This window comes from Eucyclogobius newberryi, unplaced genomic scaffold (genome assembly GCF_026437365.1).
Source record: "Eucyclogobius newberryi isolate DKJ021-1_F unplaced genomic scaffold, fEucNew1.0.hap1 SCAF_6, whole genome shotgun sequence".
Classification (NCBI taxonomy): Eukaryota; Metazoa; Chordata; class Actinopteri; order Gobiiformes; family Gobiidae; genus Eucyclogobius; species Eucyclogobius newberryi.
Window position 1 is genome coordinate 29,030,157 of NW_027316278.1, and position 21,240 is coordinate 29,051,396.

The 21,240-nt window shown below is 39.3% G+C and overlaps 1 protein-coding gene across 1 annotated transcript in view; it reads right to left on the reverse strand.

The window, feature by feature from the left end:
• oxct1a (3-oxoacid CoA transferase 1a) overlaps positions 1 to 20,911 on the reverse strand; it is an 88,375-nt gene extending 67,464 nt beyond the window's left edge. Inside the window, exons 1-7 of the mRNA XM_072433824.1 lie at positions 20,730 to 20,911; positions 19,572 to 19,680; positions 18,278 to 18,368; positions 14,890 to 15,025; positions 14,489 to 14,638; positions 12,545 to 12,651; positions 11,600 to 11,660 (exon numbers count right to left, since the gene is read on the reverse strand). Coding sequence (XP_072289925.1) covers positions 11,600 to 11,660; positions 12,545 to 12,651; positions 14,489 to 14,638; positions 14,890 to 15,025; positions 18,278 to 18,368; positions 19,572 to 19,680; positions 20,730 to 20,834 — 759 coding nt within the window. The 5' untranslated portion in view covers positions 20,835 to 20,911. The remainder of the gene's footprint in view (positions 1 to 11,599; positions 11,661 to 12,544; positions 12,652 to 14,488; positions 14,639 to 14,889; positions 15,026 to 18,277; positions 18,369 to 19,571; positions 19,681 to 20,729) is intronic.
• Between the last annotated feature and the right edge of the window lie 329 nt (positions 20,912 to 21,240).

Sequence of the window (21,240 nt, forward strand, 5' to 3'; positions counted from 1 at the left end):
CAGAGTCATCAAGAAGTTCAGCTACGTCCTGGGCTGTGCTCTGGACTCGGTGCAGGAGGTGGGGGACAGGAGGGTCCTGGCTAGATTCACATCTATGCTGGACCATGAGTGTCACCCCATGCAGGACACTCTGTCTGCTCTGGAGAGCAGCTTCAGTGAGAGACTGATCCACCCTCGCTGTGTGAAGGTTTCGCAGGTCTTTCCTTCCTGCTGCTGTCAGACTTTATAACAAACACTGTTAGTACTGAACACTCGCAATACTGACCTAACCATGTGCAATTCTGTCATATGTGCAATTGCTGTTGGAATTCATGTGCAATTCATGTGCAATTACTGTGAAATTCATGTGCAATCTATGTGCTGTCGTGACACATATTCATGTGCAATTACTGTCGTGATCACATGCAATGGTATTTATGTTTTTATTTATTTATAGGAGATCTTCTACTGAAAGTGTTTTTCAGACTTCCTATAAGTGATCTGTTCCTCTGTATCTACCTGCGTTGCACCAATGAAATTTCCCCATGTGGGACAATAAAGGAATATCTTATTGTATTACAGTATAGTAAAGGTGCACTATGCAACTTTTGTCTGCCAGCTGCTTGTGTCCATGGAGATTGAGACTGAAACATTTCACAGATGCAGGTGAGATGATCTCTGGCCCCACTCAAAGACAGAATGCTTGTTATCTACTTTTGAGTAATATAAAACACCTTATTGAATTAATGCCAGACATATATAATGCCATAAAAGGAAATTACTTTAAAAAAGGTACACAAATGCCAATGCCCAAACTCTGCCCCCAAACTAGGTCAGCTGAAGAGAGATTGACAATAGACCCAAAACCCCAAACAGATCATCGATTTCTGGGCCAGACCAACATCACATGATCTCTCTGTGTGGACTGTGGAGTCTGCATGTTCTTCCCGTGTTAGTCATGCAGATGGCGAACTTCAACCAGAAAATTGACAAAGAACACCTTTGAAGTAGTTCATCAAAATTATTTGTAAAGTTGAAAAGGTTTAGCACCACTAAAAGGTCACAGAATTAAAGTCACACAGCAAACAATTACTGCTCCAGTGAGACGGCCCCTAGCTGTCCCAGGGCTGCATAAGAGCGAGCTGTCCCGGACGCCCCCCTCTCCAGGACTTGGTGAGCCGTGCTTCTTCATATGTTTTGCTCATTAAAGCTTATATATATATTAATGCTGCGGCCTTCTGAGCCAGGGATCGTAGCAGACAGTAATAGACAGAAATCACAAGTATTACATCATTCAAAATTAAGCATCAATTTGCATCGTCAGCCAAGATCACCATCCGTCATGTGTGATTGTGTGGACTAGCGACAACCACAGTAAAGAGCAGGAAGCTGACAGCGATACTGCACTCTCATTACCCGTGGGTATTTTTAGCCACTCCATCTTGCTCCTGTCTGTGGGTGGGTATTTATCACATTGTGGGGACTAAAATCTGTATACTCATTCTATTCATGGGCACCTGCTTCCCTTATGGGATAAAAATCAGGTCCCCATGACATAAATCCTTTAGATCAATGACATGTTTTAAAGTTAAAGACATACTGTGCATTTGTCTGCTACTTGTAATCTATGACACCCACAGATATTTCTTTTTTATATACAAGACATTTTAAGTTGCAATAAAACAACTTAATAAAGGCTTGAAAACGGCAGAACTGATTTCTGCCTGCTCCTTTACATTTAGTGATGCGTGGGTTGGGTGTTTTCCCACCCCGCGGGTCCCAAACATTTGGCATTCTCTGACCCGCATCATGGAATCTATTTTTTTTCTTTGCGATACGGCAGTTAGCATTTAAAACCTGCCATGCAATAAAATTGTAATTTCTTGACAAGCCCCAACCCGACCCCTGGGTCAAAAGACAACCCACTCATCACTATTGCAGATTACAGTCACGCAATGTTTTTTTTTTTTCGGGCTAAAGAGTCTACACGGAACTGCCGAATCCTGTGTGTATCATCATTTAAGAAAACAAAACAACAGATTGGACCACCAAGTAAGTACAGAGCAGTGGGCATGTATCGGTGAAACTGACTTGAATGCAGGAGAATAGAGTATAGAGAGTAATAGAGTACTCAAACATGCATGAGTAAATACAAAGCTAAACTAAATACAACTTAAATGAGAAAAGAAAACAATTTAGAATATTAAGTCCCCTTTAATGCTAGAGTAACAGATCTTCACACAGCAAAAATAAAGTAGTTAAACTTGTCTAATTGATCCCTTACTCTCACAACCCTTTGACACAAACTCTGTTAGTCCTGAACACTCGCAATACTGACTTAACCATGTGCAATTCCGTCATATTCATGTGCAATTACTGTTGTGATTCATGTGCAATTACTGTCGTGACACATATTCATGTGCAATTACTGTCGTGATCACATGCAATGGTATTTATTTATTTATTTTTACTTTATTATTTCCCCCCTCCATCCCTTGTTGGGAAATGAGGTTTTGTCTATGGGAGTTTTTGTTTATAAGAGATCTTCTATTGAGAGTGTTTTTCAAACTGCCTATAAGTTATCTGTTCTTTTCCTCTGTATCTACCTGTGTTGCAACAATGAAATTTCCCCATGTGTGGACAATAAAGGATTATCTTATATTATCTTAATACAAACGCATGCAATGCATTAAACTTTGGGCGCATATACAGCTTTAGAAAAGTGAAACTCAATGGACCACCCAAGCGCAGCCAATCAGAGTTCTGCTTATTGCTCTTACTTCCAGGTTGACGAGAAATAAAACACTTATTATTATGATTATGATTATTATTATATGCAGACTGAGCGCAGCAATCTCATTTAGTCACAAAGTACTGCTTTTAGAGAATACTCCCTTGGGGAAAACACAAAATGCACGAACACATACACACACACACACACACACACACACACAAAGTAAATCCGCATCTCAACAGCAGTTGTACTGATAGTGATTAGACGACAGAAAAGATCAGAGTGAGTCTGGCGATGATTTATGGACTTAAAAATAGCAGAGAAGATTCTTAGAGCCACGTCAGAGCTGCGTCAGTTATTGAGGAAACGTCAGTTATCGCAGAGATTATGAATGGACTGTTATTGACTGTGGGAGAGGTGCGGATTTTAGAACCGGGAATCCTCAAACTAGTGCAAATGAAGTTAAATGCTACTCCAGGTAAGTTTGATGAGGGAAAACATGGTTAAGAGCTCAAAAAATAAATTATTACGTTTAAGGTAATTTTTCCAGTAAAAACGAAAGTCGATCTAATGTCCCCAGAAAGCATGGAAACCCATGATGTGTGTGCTCGCGTGTGTTTGAGTACAATAATGCAGGCGCTTAGCCATGTCCTGCTGCCACTCGCTGTGGCTCTGGCTTCCAGCACCATTTGCTTCTCAAGACTGTGACAACATGAGCAATCTGGTTCTGCTCACTGGAATCTCGCCCTGAAATGACAGACTGTACAGAGACAGCACAAACCTGACAACATTAAAAAGGGCTAAAAGTACATTCGCAAACCAAGAGGAGTGAGTAAGCCCGGTCCACTTGGGATAAAAATGGCATTGCACTTTCAACAGAGAGAAAGGTATGGAACAAATTGTGCTGTTCTGTCAATCTATCGAACATGAACCAAAATAGGATCAGATAACAAAAGGAACAAGTTTATATATTGACACCAAAAATAGACTGTTGACCAGCCATCATCATTTAAACTCCATTATAGGTCCATACTTTGTTGGGTCCAAGCACCTGACAGTCAGAAGTGACATAAGTGCTGCTTTGTCTGAACACTTCAGTGTGTTCAGTGCATCAGAAGGAGTGCACTGGACCAAATATACTTTGAAGGTTGTAGGGAGAAAGTGGTGTAGTGGAGACCAAAAATAATCCATCCATCCATTTTCTACCGCTTGTTCCCTTTCGGGGTCGCGGGTGACTGGAGCCTATCCCAGTGACTTCGGGCCTTCGGCGGGGTACACCCTGGACAGGGCTGACACAGAGACATAGACATTACAGACAGTTCACGCTCACATTCATTCACTAGGGCCAATTTAGAGTCACCAATTTTGCCTAACACATGCATGTCTTTGGACGGTGGGAGGAAGCCGGAGAACCCGGATACCCCACGATAACACGGGGAGAACATGCAGACTCCGCCTTTGCCACCGTGCACCTCAAAAATAATGTTCTATTATAGCCTTGTTACGTAGTGTGAACTAGACAGAGTAGGCCTATCACAATAATTTAAAAAGCAGCTACATCACAATTAAATTTTTTTTTAAAAAAAATCAGTGTGACCCACAGCAAGCCCTTATTAGTTAATCTCTTCAATAAACCACAAACATTTGATAATCATACAAAAAGGACACAGTTGCCATATTTTGGTGTCATTAAAAGTGTAGTTGATAATGCCTGCTCTTGATACATCGTGTACATTTCAAATAGCATTGGCAAAAAGTATAATATTTTATACAACCACTAATTGAACTCATGTATTATGTATAAACAAAAGCAAATTTGCCCCTGAAAATTGAAGTCATAACATTTGAAATATCTTATGTAGCAAAGACAAATGGATGAAAATATAATTAAATAGGCAGTTGACTAACAATGCTTGTATACAAATAAGCATGAATGAACGAGAAACCTCTCAAGGTCTTTTCAGACCATCCGTCTATTGCATTTGAATGTGGTTAGACACAGATCAGCAAAAACATAAGCTTTCCATCTTTCAAAAGTAGTAGTAGTTAGGGCTGGGTATTGCCAAGACCCTTGCGATACGATACGCATCCCGATACATGTATATCTCGATACGTATCGTAATGAGGGAAATGTATATATTTTTTTAAAAAGGGTTTATAATATTGTTTTATTCTGGATAGGAAAATGTATGAAATGTCATGTTTATCCACAAAGGACTTATTTACAAATCCATTATGTTCTAATAACTTCATACATCCAACCAACTGATCCAAATAGAAATATAAGGAACACGTTCTAGTAAAGTATTGCATGTTTCTTGCCAAACGATTGGCCTGGTCTGAACATGTTGCAGCAGCATCTTCTGCACAGGTGAGATGAGCTTCTGATAAGCTCCTTCTCACCTCGGCTGAGAGGAGCGCAGCACAAACATCGTATCAAAAGTTTGCACGTCAGTCATTAGCTTGTGTTCCAGCAGATTGAGCAGCTACTGCTTTTACTGCAGGACGGTAACAGCGCGCCCTTCTTTAAGAGTTTGCTTCTGAATGGCCGCCTGGACAATTTATATTAAATTAATGTTGTTTAAAAGTAGTGGTTAAGGCACAGCACACATATGCCAGGCCGCAGTGTCATGGGGTCGGGTCCCGACCCCGGCTGTTTGCTGCGTGTCTTCCCCTCTCTCTCATCCCCCACTTCACTTTGGCCTCTCCTGTCTAGTAAATCTTATGAGTCACAAAAATCTTTAAAAAAAATACAAATCAAAATATTGAAAAAAAATACTGTGATTGTATCGATACTGAGTCCATGACAATAATATTGCTGTATCGATTTTTTGAACACAGCCCTAGTAGTAGTAAGTGAAGCTGTACTGGATCTGTCACTCAGCCGATTTTGAGTTGGTAAAGAAACAGATGGTTGACTAAAAATCCTCTCTTTTTACCATTATGTTTTCTTCTGCATGATTTCACAGTACAGACAGTAACTGAGCTTATAGTAGTTTCATAACTTTTGAGAAAAATACAATCATCAGCGGCGCAGATTTGCCCCAAAAAACATGCAACAAATGCCAAAACGATCCAGTTGTAGAGTACAAATATTCTAGGAGGTTAGACAACGCTAAAAATCCATCAAACTGTTTGAGTGACAAATGGCTTAATCTTGATGGGACTCTCTGGACACGCTGAAAGCTTCAATAACATTTTACCCATAATTTTAAAGAAAGAAGCCCTTAAATAATAAATGACCACTCTGAACCTCTTCCAATATCACTCCATTAGATGTAAGACGGCTCGACGAGCTAAAAGCCACTTCCGACATCCCGTTATAAGCTTGAACACTTATATTATTTTGTTGTTATTCTTTGTTTATGTGGTTGTTTTAGTGTTTTACTGCGTTAAGCTTTTTGTAAATATGATTGAGGATCTGCAAAAAGAAAGAAGAAGGAATTTATTTTTATTTTGTTTATTTATTCATTTTTGGATATCAACCTCCCCAAGAACAAGTCAATAGAAGTCAATATCCATCAGGCTGTTTCCATCCAAACCAGTCGAATAGAGAGGCTCAATATTGACTTCCCTCTGCACATTTATGACTAGACATGCAGAGGGTTCTAAAGAGGCAATTATTCTCACAGGAAAGTAATCATTTGTGGATCCTAGATAAGAAGGTTCTTATTGGGGGCAATGCAAACAACTGGCTTTACCATCGGCTTAGATTGGTCCTTTATGGTTGTGGCTCATGTCTAATGTCAAAGGTCGTAAAACAGAATGTATGGAGTTTGATCAGATCAATTCACAACACCAAACCTGCCCTTTATGTATATTATATAGTCATTTTAACCTGGGGCCGCAGCGCTGTACGGTTGCCATAGACGGCATCATTCTTTTGATGACTTTTCTCTGCATACATACATCTTTTTTTGAATACAGATTTGCACACTATACGAGATATTTTTTGTATTTTTTGTGAATTTTGTCCAGCCAACAACTTTCATTCATTTGCAAGAATAACAGATTTAAATTGCAGTTATAAAGTGCAGCCCATTTACAACCCTCACATTCTCATCGTTCATAAACCAGTGCATGCAGAGGAAAGGAGGCGTCAAGTCTTGATCGGAAACTGAATGTTGTATACGGTATGTTGAATTGTGTTAAAGTGTTAAACTTTTTTTTTTTTTTTACAGACTGTAAAGCATGGTAGAATCAAAGTAAGATTGTGATAATGGAAAACATACTTAATTACTTTTGACTTGACATATCATAGAATAAAGAATGCATATTGTACTCTGTGTGACCAAAATGGCAGATTATATAACCTTGTAATTTCTTACTAAAGTATGAGAGTAACCCTCACCAGACGATGGAAGAATAAAACATACAGCAAGTAGGAAAGAGCTAAAGCAGAACTGTAGAGCGAACTAATCTGCCAAAGTATTGCTTTCCTTTTATATGGCGTCTTTGCATAACACAAAAATACTACGTGACGTTCTGTCTGGGAATAATTGCCACTCTGAGCGCTTGATTCAGGTGTGCAGTGGTTGAGGCACACATTTCAATATTAAATCCGTCCAATTTGGCTGGCACCTCGTGAAGCCCGGCGTTTCACATGACATCTCCCTAAGCAGCACCGCATTGCAATTCCCATCACCGCCGGCACACGTCAGCCACACATTATGGTGCCCGGGCCGGTCAACAACTCCACCACGTCGTTATGCCATTACCTACATACCTGCACAATTGTCTGTACGGCAGCAAAATGTACAGAGCAATTCAGCAATGACAGAGAACAATTTGCATCCCGTAGCACAGTATTTTTTTTTTTTTTTTTAATTGTACGGGATATTTACCAGTAACTGAAGAGACAGTCATCAAATAAAGTTCACGCAGTGTTTAGTTCAAAATACTGTACACTTAAAGCCACTTAAAGATACACAATGTAACTTTTCTGCAGTTCATCTCCATGGAGCTGTTTCTGGACACATTATGGCAGTAAACGTTACTGACTTGCATGTTTAGTAGTCTTTTCATTGTCCAAAAACGGGCATCGCTGTGAGCAGGGTCGCCTCTCCAGTGATCTGACCTGTAACTTGGCCTGGTAGTGACACCTGCTTGTTTCAACATACAGGTAACGTTCAAGACACAGCAATAACAGCTCCATGGAGAATAGCAGGTAGCAGGCTTTGTGTGTTCCTCGTCAAAGTGCCCTCAAGATCCTTTTATACCGTTCTCATTTAAGCCCAGTTTAGTTGTTCATTTGAACCTGGTCATAAGTCCTTGTTTATCCATTTGAGTCTAAATACTGTTTTTTTTTTAAATTCTCTGTAGCTCTAAGACAGTGGCAGAGAGGTTAGAGATCATAGTTTCAATGCCACGATCTCCCTGGGTGGAGTCTGCATGTCTTATCTGTGTCCTCCCACCGTCCAAACGCATTGTGTTAGGTCAATTGGCAACTGGTTCCACTAATGAGCGACTGCGAGAGTGAATGGTGGTCTGTGCGTCTGTCTTAACCCACCTAAAGCCCAAAGTCACCCACGACCTCTTAACGAGAACAAGCAGTAGAAGATGAATGAATGAACGAGATCAGACAGTGCAAACCTGTGAGATAATTAGGCCCGTCAATCAATTATAGAGTTTGGACCAAAATCATTATTAGTGGGCTAATTCTTTTCATTTAGATAAGGAAGATTTATATGGGACAGCAGCAGAAAGGACAAGGCATGGAGTGAATTAGCCGAAGATTAGGGAGTGAATCATGAGTTTAATAAAGCTTTTTACATATAAATGCGTCGTTTCCAGTGGTTTTCTGTAGAAATGTACCAATCATTTCTTTGGTCAACTACAGTGCCAGCAATAAATGCATCAATTAATAAACAAAAGCCTGTCTGCTCATAGTCCTCGTCTACCTTGATATATAGCTTTAGTCATTATTTTTCAGTTTCTACAAGTAGTCTGTTTGCAGTATAAACTTTAAGTGACAGTATAGACTTTATTTCTTCAAAGTCCAAATAATTTCAGTCCTGGTTTAGCATGGCATCGTCTTGTTGATTCTGTCATGGATTATGGACTGGTTTAGGTCTTCATTCAGTCTGGATTTAGACCTAGTTTAGTCATTTCCCATCCTTCATTTATTTTAGCAAGCTTTTATTGGGTTTTATTTGGTAGCACATGAGTTGCTTGGTTCACAATTCCCACTTTGCCAGTCCATCTTTGAGTCCTGGTTAAGCACTGCAATGAATCAAACCATCTGATAAATATGTTTTCACTCCGACCCATTGAGAATGCACCAATTCCAGACACAATTACCGCCTGTAAAATTTGCTTTCTTTTATCGTTTTTTATTACAGTATGCCTAAAGATGTAGGTTGCCATTTGGCGTTAGATGTTTCCAATCAACTTCTCTGGTCCAGACAGACAATTATTGAAACGTCCTTTGTGAAAGTCTGTTGCATTTATGAGAGACCTTTAGCAACCAATTTATTTCCAGGAAGCGACCGCATTAACGGTTTATGGCACACACACACACACACACACACACACATACACATACCCGTACTGTGTTTGCCTGCCGTATTTATCGCTATAGAGACAGTGTGAAGCAGAGGAGGAGGCTTGGACGCACACAAACGCCGGAGCAGAGATGAGTTAACACATTTTCAGACTGACGAATGAGAGACGGGAGGGTAAAACCACTTAGAATGAAAATGAAAAAGATAGAGAGCACGCTGCCACTCAGGAACATTTACATTTAGGCAATAGTAAAATTGTGATCAAATTGCTGTAAGGATGTTGGTGAAACCGTCAAGTTGTGATTCAGAGGCAATCCACATCCTATTCGTCAGCCTCTGTTATGTTCTGAGTCCCGGGTGAGAGACGGGTGGATTTAACCAATCACAGTGAAGTATCAATTGTCAGAAGCAGCACATGGCTTTAGTGACCAAAAATTTAAAAAAATGAATACAGTGATCCTTCGTTTATCGCGGGGGTTACGTTCCAAAACGAACCCGCAATAGGCGAAATCCGCGAAGTAGAAACCTTTATTTTTTTACAGTTACTATACAAGGAAATACTCCATAAAACATTGAAGCTCACGCGCGCCGCTCTCGCCGGCCTCTCACACGCGCTCTCTCACTGGCCTCGCAAACTTCAATTTGGCAAGCGGTTTTACGTACGTGTACATATTAATCCATAACGTTATTGACACACGTTATTGAAGATGCGGAGAGACTGTTTAGCCAATCAGAATGCAGAACACAATGCATGATGAAAATCCGCGAAGCAGCGAGACCGTGAAAAGTGAACCGCGTTATAGTGAGGGATCACTGTATTGATAAAATCCAAAACGTGATCGAGAATAGCAGTTCCCAACCTTTTTCTCCCAGCAAACCCCTATTTTACCCAGCAACCCCCATTTTACCCAGCAACCCCCATTTTACCCAACCATCCTTTTCCTATGCTACTGCAAGCCCCCAGCAACCAAGATGGCCGCCCAGTCAAGTCAATGAGAGCTGCTCAGTAGCGCATGTCGCCAGTTAGCCTTTAGCTCTGGACAAGCTTTGGACAATGCAGCCCAGAAGTGACGTAGGTCTGCGTGCGGTTAGCGTACCATGTAATTGTACTGACCAATCAGAGAGAGTTACTAGAGCAGTGCAGAGCACAGTGTGAGATAAAGCGAAATATTAAACAACTGGTTTTAAGAAAACTGAAGGATTTTGAACCGGTGTTTTGTGGTTTATCGCAAATACAATATAAAACCATAAAAAAATGTCTAGTTAGTAAACATTTTCACTGTCAATGGAAATAATTCTAGTCCTTATTAAGTACATGGAATGTATGATCTAAAATTGATTTCTTAAATTACGGGTTTTAATCATATCATTCTACAACATGTCAAATGTATTCAGATGACATGTTTATCTACATGCAAAACATGCTAAAGTCATGATTAAGTCCGTATTTAGGTTTCTTGTCTTGTAGGCTTCTTGTGTAATACAGAAAACAACACTGATGGACACGAAACGTAACATCGATTAGTTTATACCTGGCAAAACATTCCATTATTACGTTATTTAGTTTTTCAGGCTTAACAATTTCAAGACAGACATCGCTTCCGAGAAATAGATCCGCGGCCCTCAGGTCCGTGGTGGTCATTAGTTTGATGATTTGTTCAGTTATTAAAGGCGGTATCGTTCATACCACCTTTAAAGTCATGGATCATAGTTTTACGCCTGTAGCTTATTCGAGGCATTTGGGCTCATCCACGGCATCTCGGCCCGTTCACATCACCTACACGCGCTCTGATTGGTCTAGACGGTCACGAGCTGGGCTAGAGCGGCGCGCTAGAGCGTAGCCGAAGCTAACAGCTTTAAATGCGTTTTAAAGACACCTGAAGAATCTTAAAATTGGAGAAAGTCAATGACCCATAAATAAGTACGAATTGCCGCCATATCCGACTTTTTTGAAAGCTCTACGTGCCCTGTCAGCCGAACACGAGCAGTTTTTAGTTACATTGCGCTCTAAGGAAAAAAAGCTTTCTGGACGCACGATGCAGTACCAATGGAGTGGCCACTGGGGTAGTCTGCGACATGCTGAGGCTGGCCATACCCTATCCAGATATTATAATAGATCCATGTGCTACTGTCATATAAGGAAAAACATAAATATTTTCTGGTTGATGAAGATGTTACAGAAGAGTAATGATAAAAAAAAATACTTTCTTTTATGGATTGGTATTGATCAAGGGGTTACATTTAGAAAACTACAACTTCATAGTAGAGTTCATATTCTCACTACACCCAAGAAATACTGTTATGGTTGAAAATATGTATGAATTGAACACATATCAGTAAAAAACAAGCAGTAAAGTATGAAGCATCGGAGCATTTCTCTCACCTCAACAACTGTGACTTTCGCCGCTTTGCACATTGGTTGATTGAAGTTTCTAGCAGTTTTCCTGTGAGAAAATAGACATTTTAGAACTAGCATTGAAGAGCACTCCAGACTTCAGTGACAGAATATCTTGGAGAAAACTGCCATCTTGTGGTTATAGAGTTTACTACACGTTTATGAAAGATTTGCCATAACTCTATATTCTATATTTTATTATGACAGCGAGCAAGCATTTATGTAACCAGATAAAGCCAGTTTGTTGTTTATTTTAAAGATCATAAATAATACATGTACCACACAAGTGGAAAAATATATATTTTTCCACTGGGTTGTGTATGAACAAAAAGATGGCCTAAAATAGAAGAAAAAAGTGGTTTATTACCAGTGGAAATATGTTTATTTCCACTGGTAATAAATTTATGTTCGTCAAAATTATTGAAAATAAAATACTAAACTATACTAGATACTATTATACTAGAACTAGCATTGACACTATATATTCAGTTGAGCCAGTATGCATACTAAATGAAAAACATATATTCAAAATAAATAATTGGACAAAACATTTCCTGAACAGTTAAAATGATCTTGAGCTGTATCAGAACTAGTAACAATATAGTAACAAATAATTCCCATTTTCAACATAAAATAATTGTAAGTCTGTTGTTGAAAACATTTTTTTTCTCTAATTTTATTGTGGTATCAAAATTGGTATCAAGAACCAAGTATATTCATTGGTACTGACATCAAGTTTGAAATGTTAGCATTGTGGAAACACTAATTAAGCACCAACATCAAATAAAGCCTTTACGTCACTGGATGACTTGAGAAACAAGCGCTGACTGTTGAGTAAACATAGTGGAGACAAGGTGAGGCATGATAAATGGAAAAACCTTTTAAATCATTTCAGACGGTGTGTTTGGTGGAACATACTGAAATAATGCTCACCTAAATATAATATTTCCGGCCCTGTCTGCCTTCCAAGCTTTGACCAGGGCAAAGTCTGCGGTGATGGCCTTCTCCATGATGTAGTGTCTGCCGTTGAACTCCCGAACCTGTGTGAAAAAGCAGAACTGTTCAGAGTCCATAGCGCCACAAGTCACACAGATTTAAGCAAACATTTTCGGACAGCACATGTGTTCTCACACTTTGTAACGACTAACTTTTACCCTATATTTACATAGAGCTCCATCAGCTTTAGCAAGGCAACAACATGGAAAGGCCTATTACTTGTGGATACTGCAGACAGATGATGTTTGGTAACAACGGAATCAAAAATTGTCTCCCCTTATTGACTGATCACAGTTTGCGATATACATGGCTTTTACACTATTCATTCCCCGAACATAAACAAGAAACAGTTTGACTCACTGCCATTTTAACACAAAAGTGGTAAAATGTCTTCTTCAAAAGTCTGAATTATTGTTCTTGTGCCTAGAGCTGCAGGAATAACATTACATACAGCTCCTGGCCGGATTGTTGTTGACACATTGGCCAAGCTTTGTTCTCGCAGAGCTGTCAGAAGACTGTGCTGTGATTGATTGGATTTTGGGGGCATGGCTAATTGTAAACGTATTTATCTTTTATTAAATTAAGATAAAAACATTACAATTTCAGCCATTTTGATTAAGTTAAAACAGTTATGATTGCTGCATTGCCACAGTACTGTTGATAATCTCCACAGCAACGATAAAACATGGGGGGAGGGGCATAGAGTGGTTCAAGTTTAGCCGATCTCAACTCTTACACCGGGCTCAGCTACGTCCAGTGAGCTAGGACCGACTGCTCCAGCTCAACTTAAGGAGAGAAAAATATATGGATCCAATGTTCATGTGACCAGCAAGTCAACAACGCAAAGACATTGAAAAAAGCACTAGAGAGCTCCATTCACCATACTCTGTGCACCATTGCCATGACAGGGGTCTGGGCGTCTCACCCCCCAAGAAACTGGGCCCAAAGTGAAAAGATTGGACGAGGACTGCCTGTGGACAGAAGACCAAAGAACTGCAACGGGAAACCTTGTGGTGAAAGCAGAAGGCCATAGACAACCAAAGATCCAAGTAAATAGGAAGCACATAGTAGTAGGGGCGGATACAGGCCATTGAATGCAGGACAGGTTAGATAAGTGACTAGCAGCTTGCCCCATCTGGACACAGGGCATTGAACAAACATCCCACTGCTCCAACTACTGTAGGAACACGAGGAGAACAACAGAGAATTGGGTCCCACATGAAAAGGATGGAAATGGATAGTTTAATTCTAGAAGCAGGATGGAGGAACCAAAGCCAAACAAGGCTGCATCAGAGAAGCAGCTTTCGCCTTGATAATAATCCTTACTCACTAATGTTTCCCGAGTACATGAAAAGAATACCAAAGTCTTAAAGAAATTGAGTAAGTAATTTTAACAGTTTGTAAGCATTTTCAATAAAAATGTCCTAATTTTGCTATTATAGTACATATATACATTTTGATATAGCCTACAATTACATAAGAAACACTAATGCAAAGATGTAAAAAACAAATGGTCACATTTATATAGTTCTATTCTGCCTTCAAGGCACTCAAAGCACAGCATCAACGAACCAGTCACACATTCACACACACAGTCACACACCAGTGTGACTGTGTGCAGACACTGAGGGTGTGTCTTGCCCAAGGACACAACAGCAGTAATCGCCCGATGCCGCTGCGATCGCACCTTCAACCTGTGGGCCAGTGGATCTGACCGCTCTATCAGGATGTTTAATTAGAACTGCCGAGCTTCAGATCAGAAGATGAGCCCTCGACCACTGAGCTACTGATGTAATATCAAAACTTTGTTTCAGCACTAATTATTTAGTTTATTTATTTTAGATGGTAAAATGAAAAAAAATAACAGATTTTCTTTCTTACCTCCCTCGGCTCACTGGCGATTTGAATGGTTCCATCTTTGTTGTACTTGATGGGCGAGCCGCCCTGCTGGATGAGTGTGCCGTACCCTGTGGCTGTGAAGAAGGCAGGGACCCCTGCTCCTCCAGCTCTGATCCGCTCTGCTAAAGTCCCCTGCACAAGAACACAGAGTATTTCACACTGCAAACAGAGAAGACGTCTACATGTCACTAATCACTAAATAACATTTAGTGATTTAAAAAAAATACACATCATATCAAGTGGTTTATTGCCATTATGTAGCATTTAACATTCCGAAATACATTGAAGCAATTACTCGAGTCTAGACCAACAACCAAAACAATTCTAAAGAAAACTTTAGAAGGAAGCCATTTTAATGTAGATACTGGTATGAGGGCACGAACCTGAGGCGTGAGCTCCACTTCAAGCTCTCCCGTCAAATACTGCCTCTCAAACTCTACGTTCTCTCCGACGTACGAGGAAATCATGCGCTTGATCTGTTTGGTTTGAAGGAGCAGGCCCAGGCCGAAATTATCAACTCTGAGGAGACAAAAGCACAATCACAGCAAGAAAATCAAGGTAAGACAACTAGGCCTGTGAAAACCGAGTGAAATACAGTGTTTGATGAAGAGTGTTTGATCAAGTACATCCATATGCTACATGTTACAACATTCATTCACAGTCATACAGTTTATTGGCTTGGGACAGAAGAATTATGGCTGCACTTACCAAGCAATTAGGGCTGATTGTTATTGACACATGATTATCTTTGTTTTATTTGTTTTAATCTATAAATAACAGCACTCAGCTCTTATCTTGCAAAACAACAGAAATGTAACTGTAAATGTACGAGTTGGGGTTCAAAAAGTGATTATTCTCTTGTTTGGAAGACTACACAGCAACATTCTGTTAGTTTTATTTTTGATTCGGAGTGAGATGACACAATGCCCACCATGAATAATAGTCGAGGAGTCTAAAAGATATAAAGTAAAAACAGGGACTGACATTAAGCACATATATCTGCTCTTTCCACACATTTTCACAGCCTGTGAAGGGGCTGATTACAGAAGGAACTGGACGCCACAGGGGAACCATTCCAGTCACAGATCAGAGCGCCCTCTCGTCTCGTATTACACGCCACAAAGAGCACACTGTATTGTTGTTCCGCCAAACTAAATGTCTGTGTTCACCTCGTCCCACTGAAAGCTGCAAAAACATAATACGGGCTGTGAGGAGGAAAGAAACATTCAAGACCAAAGGGTGACGTGTAAGTCAGGGGAAAAGTAACAGGTGCATTTGCTTTGAGACAAACATGAGAAAATGTATGGCTGACATATGGTGAAGATTAGAAACATAGTCAGGAAATTAGTAAAAAAACACTATTGTGCTTTTTCCCCCCTGGTACTAACATAATTATGTAGATCATTATTTAACATTTGAATAATTGTACAGATCAGTAATGATCTATAGAAACAGGTTTTTGGCTTCCTGTTCAAAACTGCAGAACTAGAATGGCATTTCAACGCAGAAAGCGGCGAGTTCTATTTACATGTTTATTTTGTTGACATTTTGAACCCTTTGTGTATTACTAAGTACGTGTCAGTGGGCGTAGGTATGGGGTAAGTGCCTCAAATGCATAATCATGAATCTATTTAAATTAAAACTTTGAGTAAACAGACGGTGAGGGAACACTATTATAACATGTTAAGCTCATAAAAGTCATACAAATTTTACAAAAAATGTCCCTTTAAAAACGTATAAACTATGAAATACAAAAGTCATGGTGTCCAAGTGTACAGTTAAAAAGGCTTAACTCTATAATATTTCACAATAACATGTTCCATATAACGTGTCTATAAAAGCAGATATATTTGTCCTTTATATTGTGATATGGCAGGATCTAAAATTGTCAATATATTAATGTTAAAGTTTTAGCAATAAGATATTTCACAAATCCTTTCTCATTAAATGCTATTTATCTGTATAATTACCAGGGTTGGTACAAAACCTTTTGAAAATACATTTGGGTCAACCCTCCTTTGCAGCTGATCATTTACCTTTAGCAAACGTTCTGGGTAATGGTTTGGACAATACAAAGTCCAAGTAAAGATACAATTGAACTGTAACTTCACTTTTGCCAACTGTGCCACTGGAATCCACTACGCAAGCACTTAACTGCAACCAGCACTTGTCAGGAGGGAATACAGAGAGAATATAGAGCCGTGGTAAATGCTGCATGATGAACAACAGTAGAAAAACAAAATGCTATTGATTGGTCAAGTCAATTTCAAAACGTATTCTTACTTTCCCTCATTGTCAAGAGAAACAGAGCATTTTACATTTACTTCTCAAGCAGTTTATAGAAAGCAGAAGGAGCTTATCACCTTTTGTTGCCCCTAAAATCATTAAATACAAAATAAATAAAAGGGGCACTCTGTGATAATGCATCGTCTGTATAATTTTCTTAAAGTTCAGACGTGGAGAAAAAACACTTAAGAATTCAAATACAGCGTCCCACTCTCAGCTTTAAGATTAGAATAGAGCCAAAACTATCAAGTATCAGTTACACAGTTATACAGTTTTTTCCCACTATAACAACCTAATCCGTTTCAAATTCCACCCAATTGTTTGTTTCACATTAATAAAGATTCTGATTCGGAGAGTAAAAGTCGAGTTGAATTAAAAAAAAACAATAACATCCATAACAGCGTAATTTGTTCATTTTGTGCGTTGACTCGATTGCTCAGCGTTTTATCAAAGTCTCTGCACTCTCATTCTGTGTGTCTGTCGGACTGTTTACCCAAAACAGTCTTCAAAGATAACCCCCAGCAACAAGAACTACAAGGGGAAATAGAAACAATCAAAGCAGCAGGAGGTAATCAGAGGGTTACAACGGGAAAGAGTGAGAGTGTGTGAAACACTGATTACATATCTGCAGTTATGTTTCCTCCAGGCTATTAACTGTTTAGAGTTATAACAACAGGGCCAATAAAGCACTTACAATCACAAGGATCTGCTACTGGGCTGTGCTTTAAACATTAACAAGCTGCTTTAATAGAGGTGAACCAAGGACAGCAGAAAAAGAAGAGGCCCCGTGCTGGCTCTGCCCTCTGCGTTGGCCCCGCGCTGGCCCCGCGCCGGCCCTGACACAATGAAAACACCTCATTAACAGTCTATCGCTCTGTTCTCTCAGGTACGCCTTTGTCGGGGTTTCCTCAGTTGCCGTTTGTTTATTTTTGCATTCTGATACACATTCACACATACCACATTTCCACACTGCAAACACCAGACACTCACACAACCAACCATGATTCATTATTGTTTAGTTATGTTAAAAAATATCATCTAAAATAAATTATGATTTTGATTGGCCCTTGCCTTGCCTGCATTTCCCTCATTGTTTGCCCCGGGTTGAAAGTCAGTCAGTGACAGGCTCGTTATAGGTTAAATTAAATGTGAACAGAATTATACTTTAGTTGAAGTTTGCTGATGTAGGCTTCTTTTAATTTCCCTTAAAAACAGGCTAAGAGCCGGTCATGTGACATTGCACAGCCCTATCATTGACAATTAGAAAGAACAGTCTTGATCTTGATTAAAATTGTATTAATTGCACAACTAAACTACAAACTTCACAGCACTTTGTATGTTTGGAGACATATTCAGGGAAATGCATGTGTCAAAACAGTGAAACTATGTAAAACATTTAAAAAGCTCCAATGGATTTTTCTTTGATTTGATTCTTCACAAATATAGAAAAAAATATAAACAGGCACACAAGTCGAGTCCACTTACCCTGCGTTATTACTAACAGCAGTTAAACTTTTCACTCCCGTCTTCAATAAACTGTTAATGAGGTTCTCTGGAATGCCGCATAACCCAAAGCCTGCAATGGATAAATAGATTAAAACAATTATGAGGAGTATAAAACCTTTGTATGTGTGGTTTTCTTAATGTTTGACTAGGATTGCTAAAATGATCCAAATTGCTACATGCCCAAGAAAAGAAAACATCAATAACCTTGAAGAACCCTGTTAGAAGAGGATCCTAACCTTTGTTGTAAGTTGCTATGATTCTATATTACACAGATGCAATAAATGTTATACACGTTGTGGAAACAATACAGTCAATTTATGTTATAGATTCCCAAACTCTAACTCCCACTAAAAGAAGGCAGTGTTTATTTTGGAAACATATATATATATGACTGAGTGGAAAATGCTCCACAATGTCACATGAGAGGCGACTATAAATAGTTTTACACAATGGAAAAATGAATGAAGCTTTGTTCCTCTGTCTGCACTGTACACTAATAATGATCTGATATGTTCTTCATTGTGTAATATAAACAGTCAGTCAAAATGGTCACGTTTATATAGCACTTTTCTACCTTCAAGGCCCTCAAAGCTCTTTACAGCAAGGAACCAGTCACAAAACAGTTGTTTGCATTTGGTAAACTCTGTTTGTTTCTGACTCAATATTTTGCGCAAAAACTATTTCAGAAGTTTCTCACTGTAGTTCTCCAACATTATTGATCACGTGATACAAATTACAAACCATCTCATCTGTTGTGAACTCTATTTTGACTTCAACCAATTAACTCAGATTGTTCGTGCTGCTTCCAAAATACTCATTTCTAGGACATGGGGAAACACCTTGGTGGGGGGTTCATGTGCAACTTCTACTTGGGAAGTCGTATTTATTTATCAATTAATCCAACACCCAAAGCCGCACGACTCCATGGGCAATTCTGTGTTGTTGAAAGAATAAACTGAAAACGCACAAAATGATTGAGGTCCACAAACATGTCATTCATCTTAAGGCTTAAAATACTTTGAATTGGCAACAGTTTAAAAACGCCGTGTTTTGAAAATTTTGTGAGAAAACTTAATTTCACCATCATAATAATGAATTTGTTAAAGGCAAATTCAACCATAGAACTCTGTCCTCCAGCTCAATTTTAAACTATGGTTGGAATTTACACTTATACCTCTTTTAAATTAAAGTAACAATAAGGTACAATACGTAGCAATAAGGTATTGCTAAGGTATTTTTTTTTTTCCCAAAAGAAGATGCAGATCTGTCTTACCTCCTACTAGTACAGTAGCTCCACTCGGGATGTCTTTCACTGCCTCTGTGGGGTCTGTGTAGAACCTTGATTTTCTTTGGGAGGAAGTGGAAAAGTAGCAGCCGCTTGCCTGTAACATGCAGACATTTAAATAATCAGATAATATAGCCACTGGCTGAATACATCAATGCAAATGTATCCGATTTCTGGAGTTATCAGATTATTGAAAGGTCATGTTCCATCGGTTTCTGAATGTTGACACTAGAACAGGGCAAACAAAGGAGAGCAAAGTCAAAAATGAAAGAGCAAGTATTAAAGATTGAATGAGATATTTTAGAATATTTTTTGTACAAATACAAGTCACTGTATAAACCTATTAAATAAATGTCACCAGGTGTTTTTGCAGATCACATTAAGATTTCTCTCTCACCAAAAATCAGATCTAATTATTGGGTTGTCTGATTGTTCTAGTCATCCGTTTTTAATGGCCTTGTGAATGTACTTTGACAGGGCATGTTAAAGTCGCAAAAAAGGCATAACGGTCATTTGGCTCGGAGACGTTCACATTCAACATTGTGAAATTACAGATTAGAGTTAGAACAATCGTAAATCACCATAGGGTTGTCAAATGTATCAGATATTTATTAATGCTAGGATAGAAACTAGACACTCATTTGGAAAAACATAGACACTAAAAATACATTAAAAAAGAACAGTATGTTGTGTTGAAGATATATATTATGGTATCTAAATCTGTATTGACTCTTTTCTTTAGTTTTAAAAGAGGTAACGCTTATTACAGTGAGTTTAGGCATTTCATTGGCATGGCAACAAAAAACAACTTGGCATGACCTTTTGTGAGGGAGTATATGCATTTTGAGTGAATTACACATACAATCCTGCTGCAAATCTTCCATATGTTTGTCATAATCACGTCAGTATATTTGAAAAAACATTTGGTAAACACAAATCGTCTGAATGGAGAAATTCAAATTTGACCTTTTTTTAGGGTGAACAATCTTCGCACAGCAATGGAAATATTCAATAACTAACTCATCTGTGTGGTAAGCAACACGCTAAGCAGTGTAGTGCTGCACGCACAAACACACATGTACCAGATGCCCTTCCATGGACAGATTGCAAGGTGCACAACACACGTGACTCGCAGCTGATACCGACCTTGCCCAGTGTCTGCTTGTAGAAGTGTAATGAGATTCTGCGGGGACCAGAGGGGTTTTGGAAGAATAAACTCTCCGCTCTGCAAAGAGCTTTAAGGGCCGCCATGGTCTGGAGCTGCGCACGGGAGGATGACACGAGGGCGCGAGCGGAAATACCGTAAACGTCCCAGCGCCTCGAGCTAAAGAGAGAAGATGCAATGTGACTGGTGTTAGCCGCTAGCTGTTAGCTCAAACGGCGCAGCGGTGTGCGCGCATTGGTCCAGAGCATTGTGGGCGGGACTTGTGGTGACCAAAAAAGAGGCTCGACGAACTCATTTAAATGTAACCCTTTCACCACCGGAGCACCTATTATAACAGATCCATGCTGTAGCACCTATTATAACAGATCCATGCTGTAGCACCTATTATAACAGATCCATGCTGTAGCACCTAATATAACAGATCCATGCTGTAGCACCTATTATAACAGATCCATGCTGTAGCACCTAATATAACAGATCCATGCTGTAGCA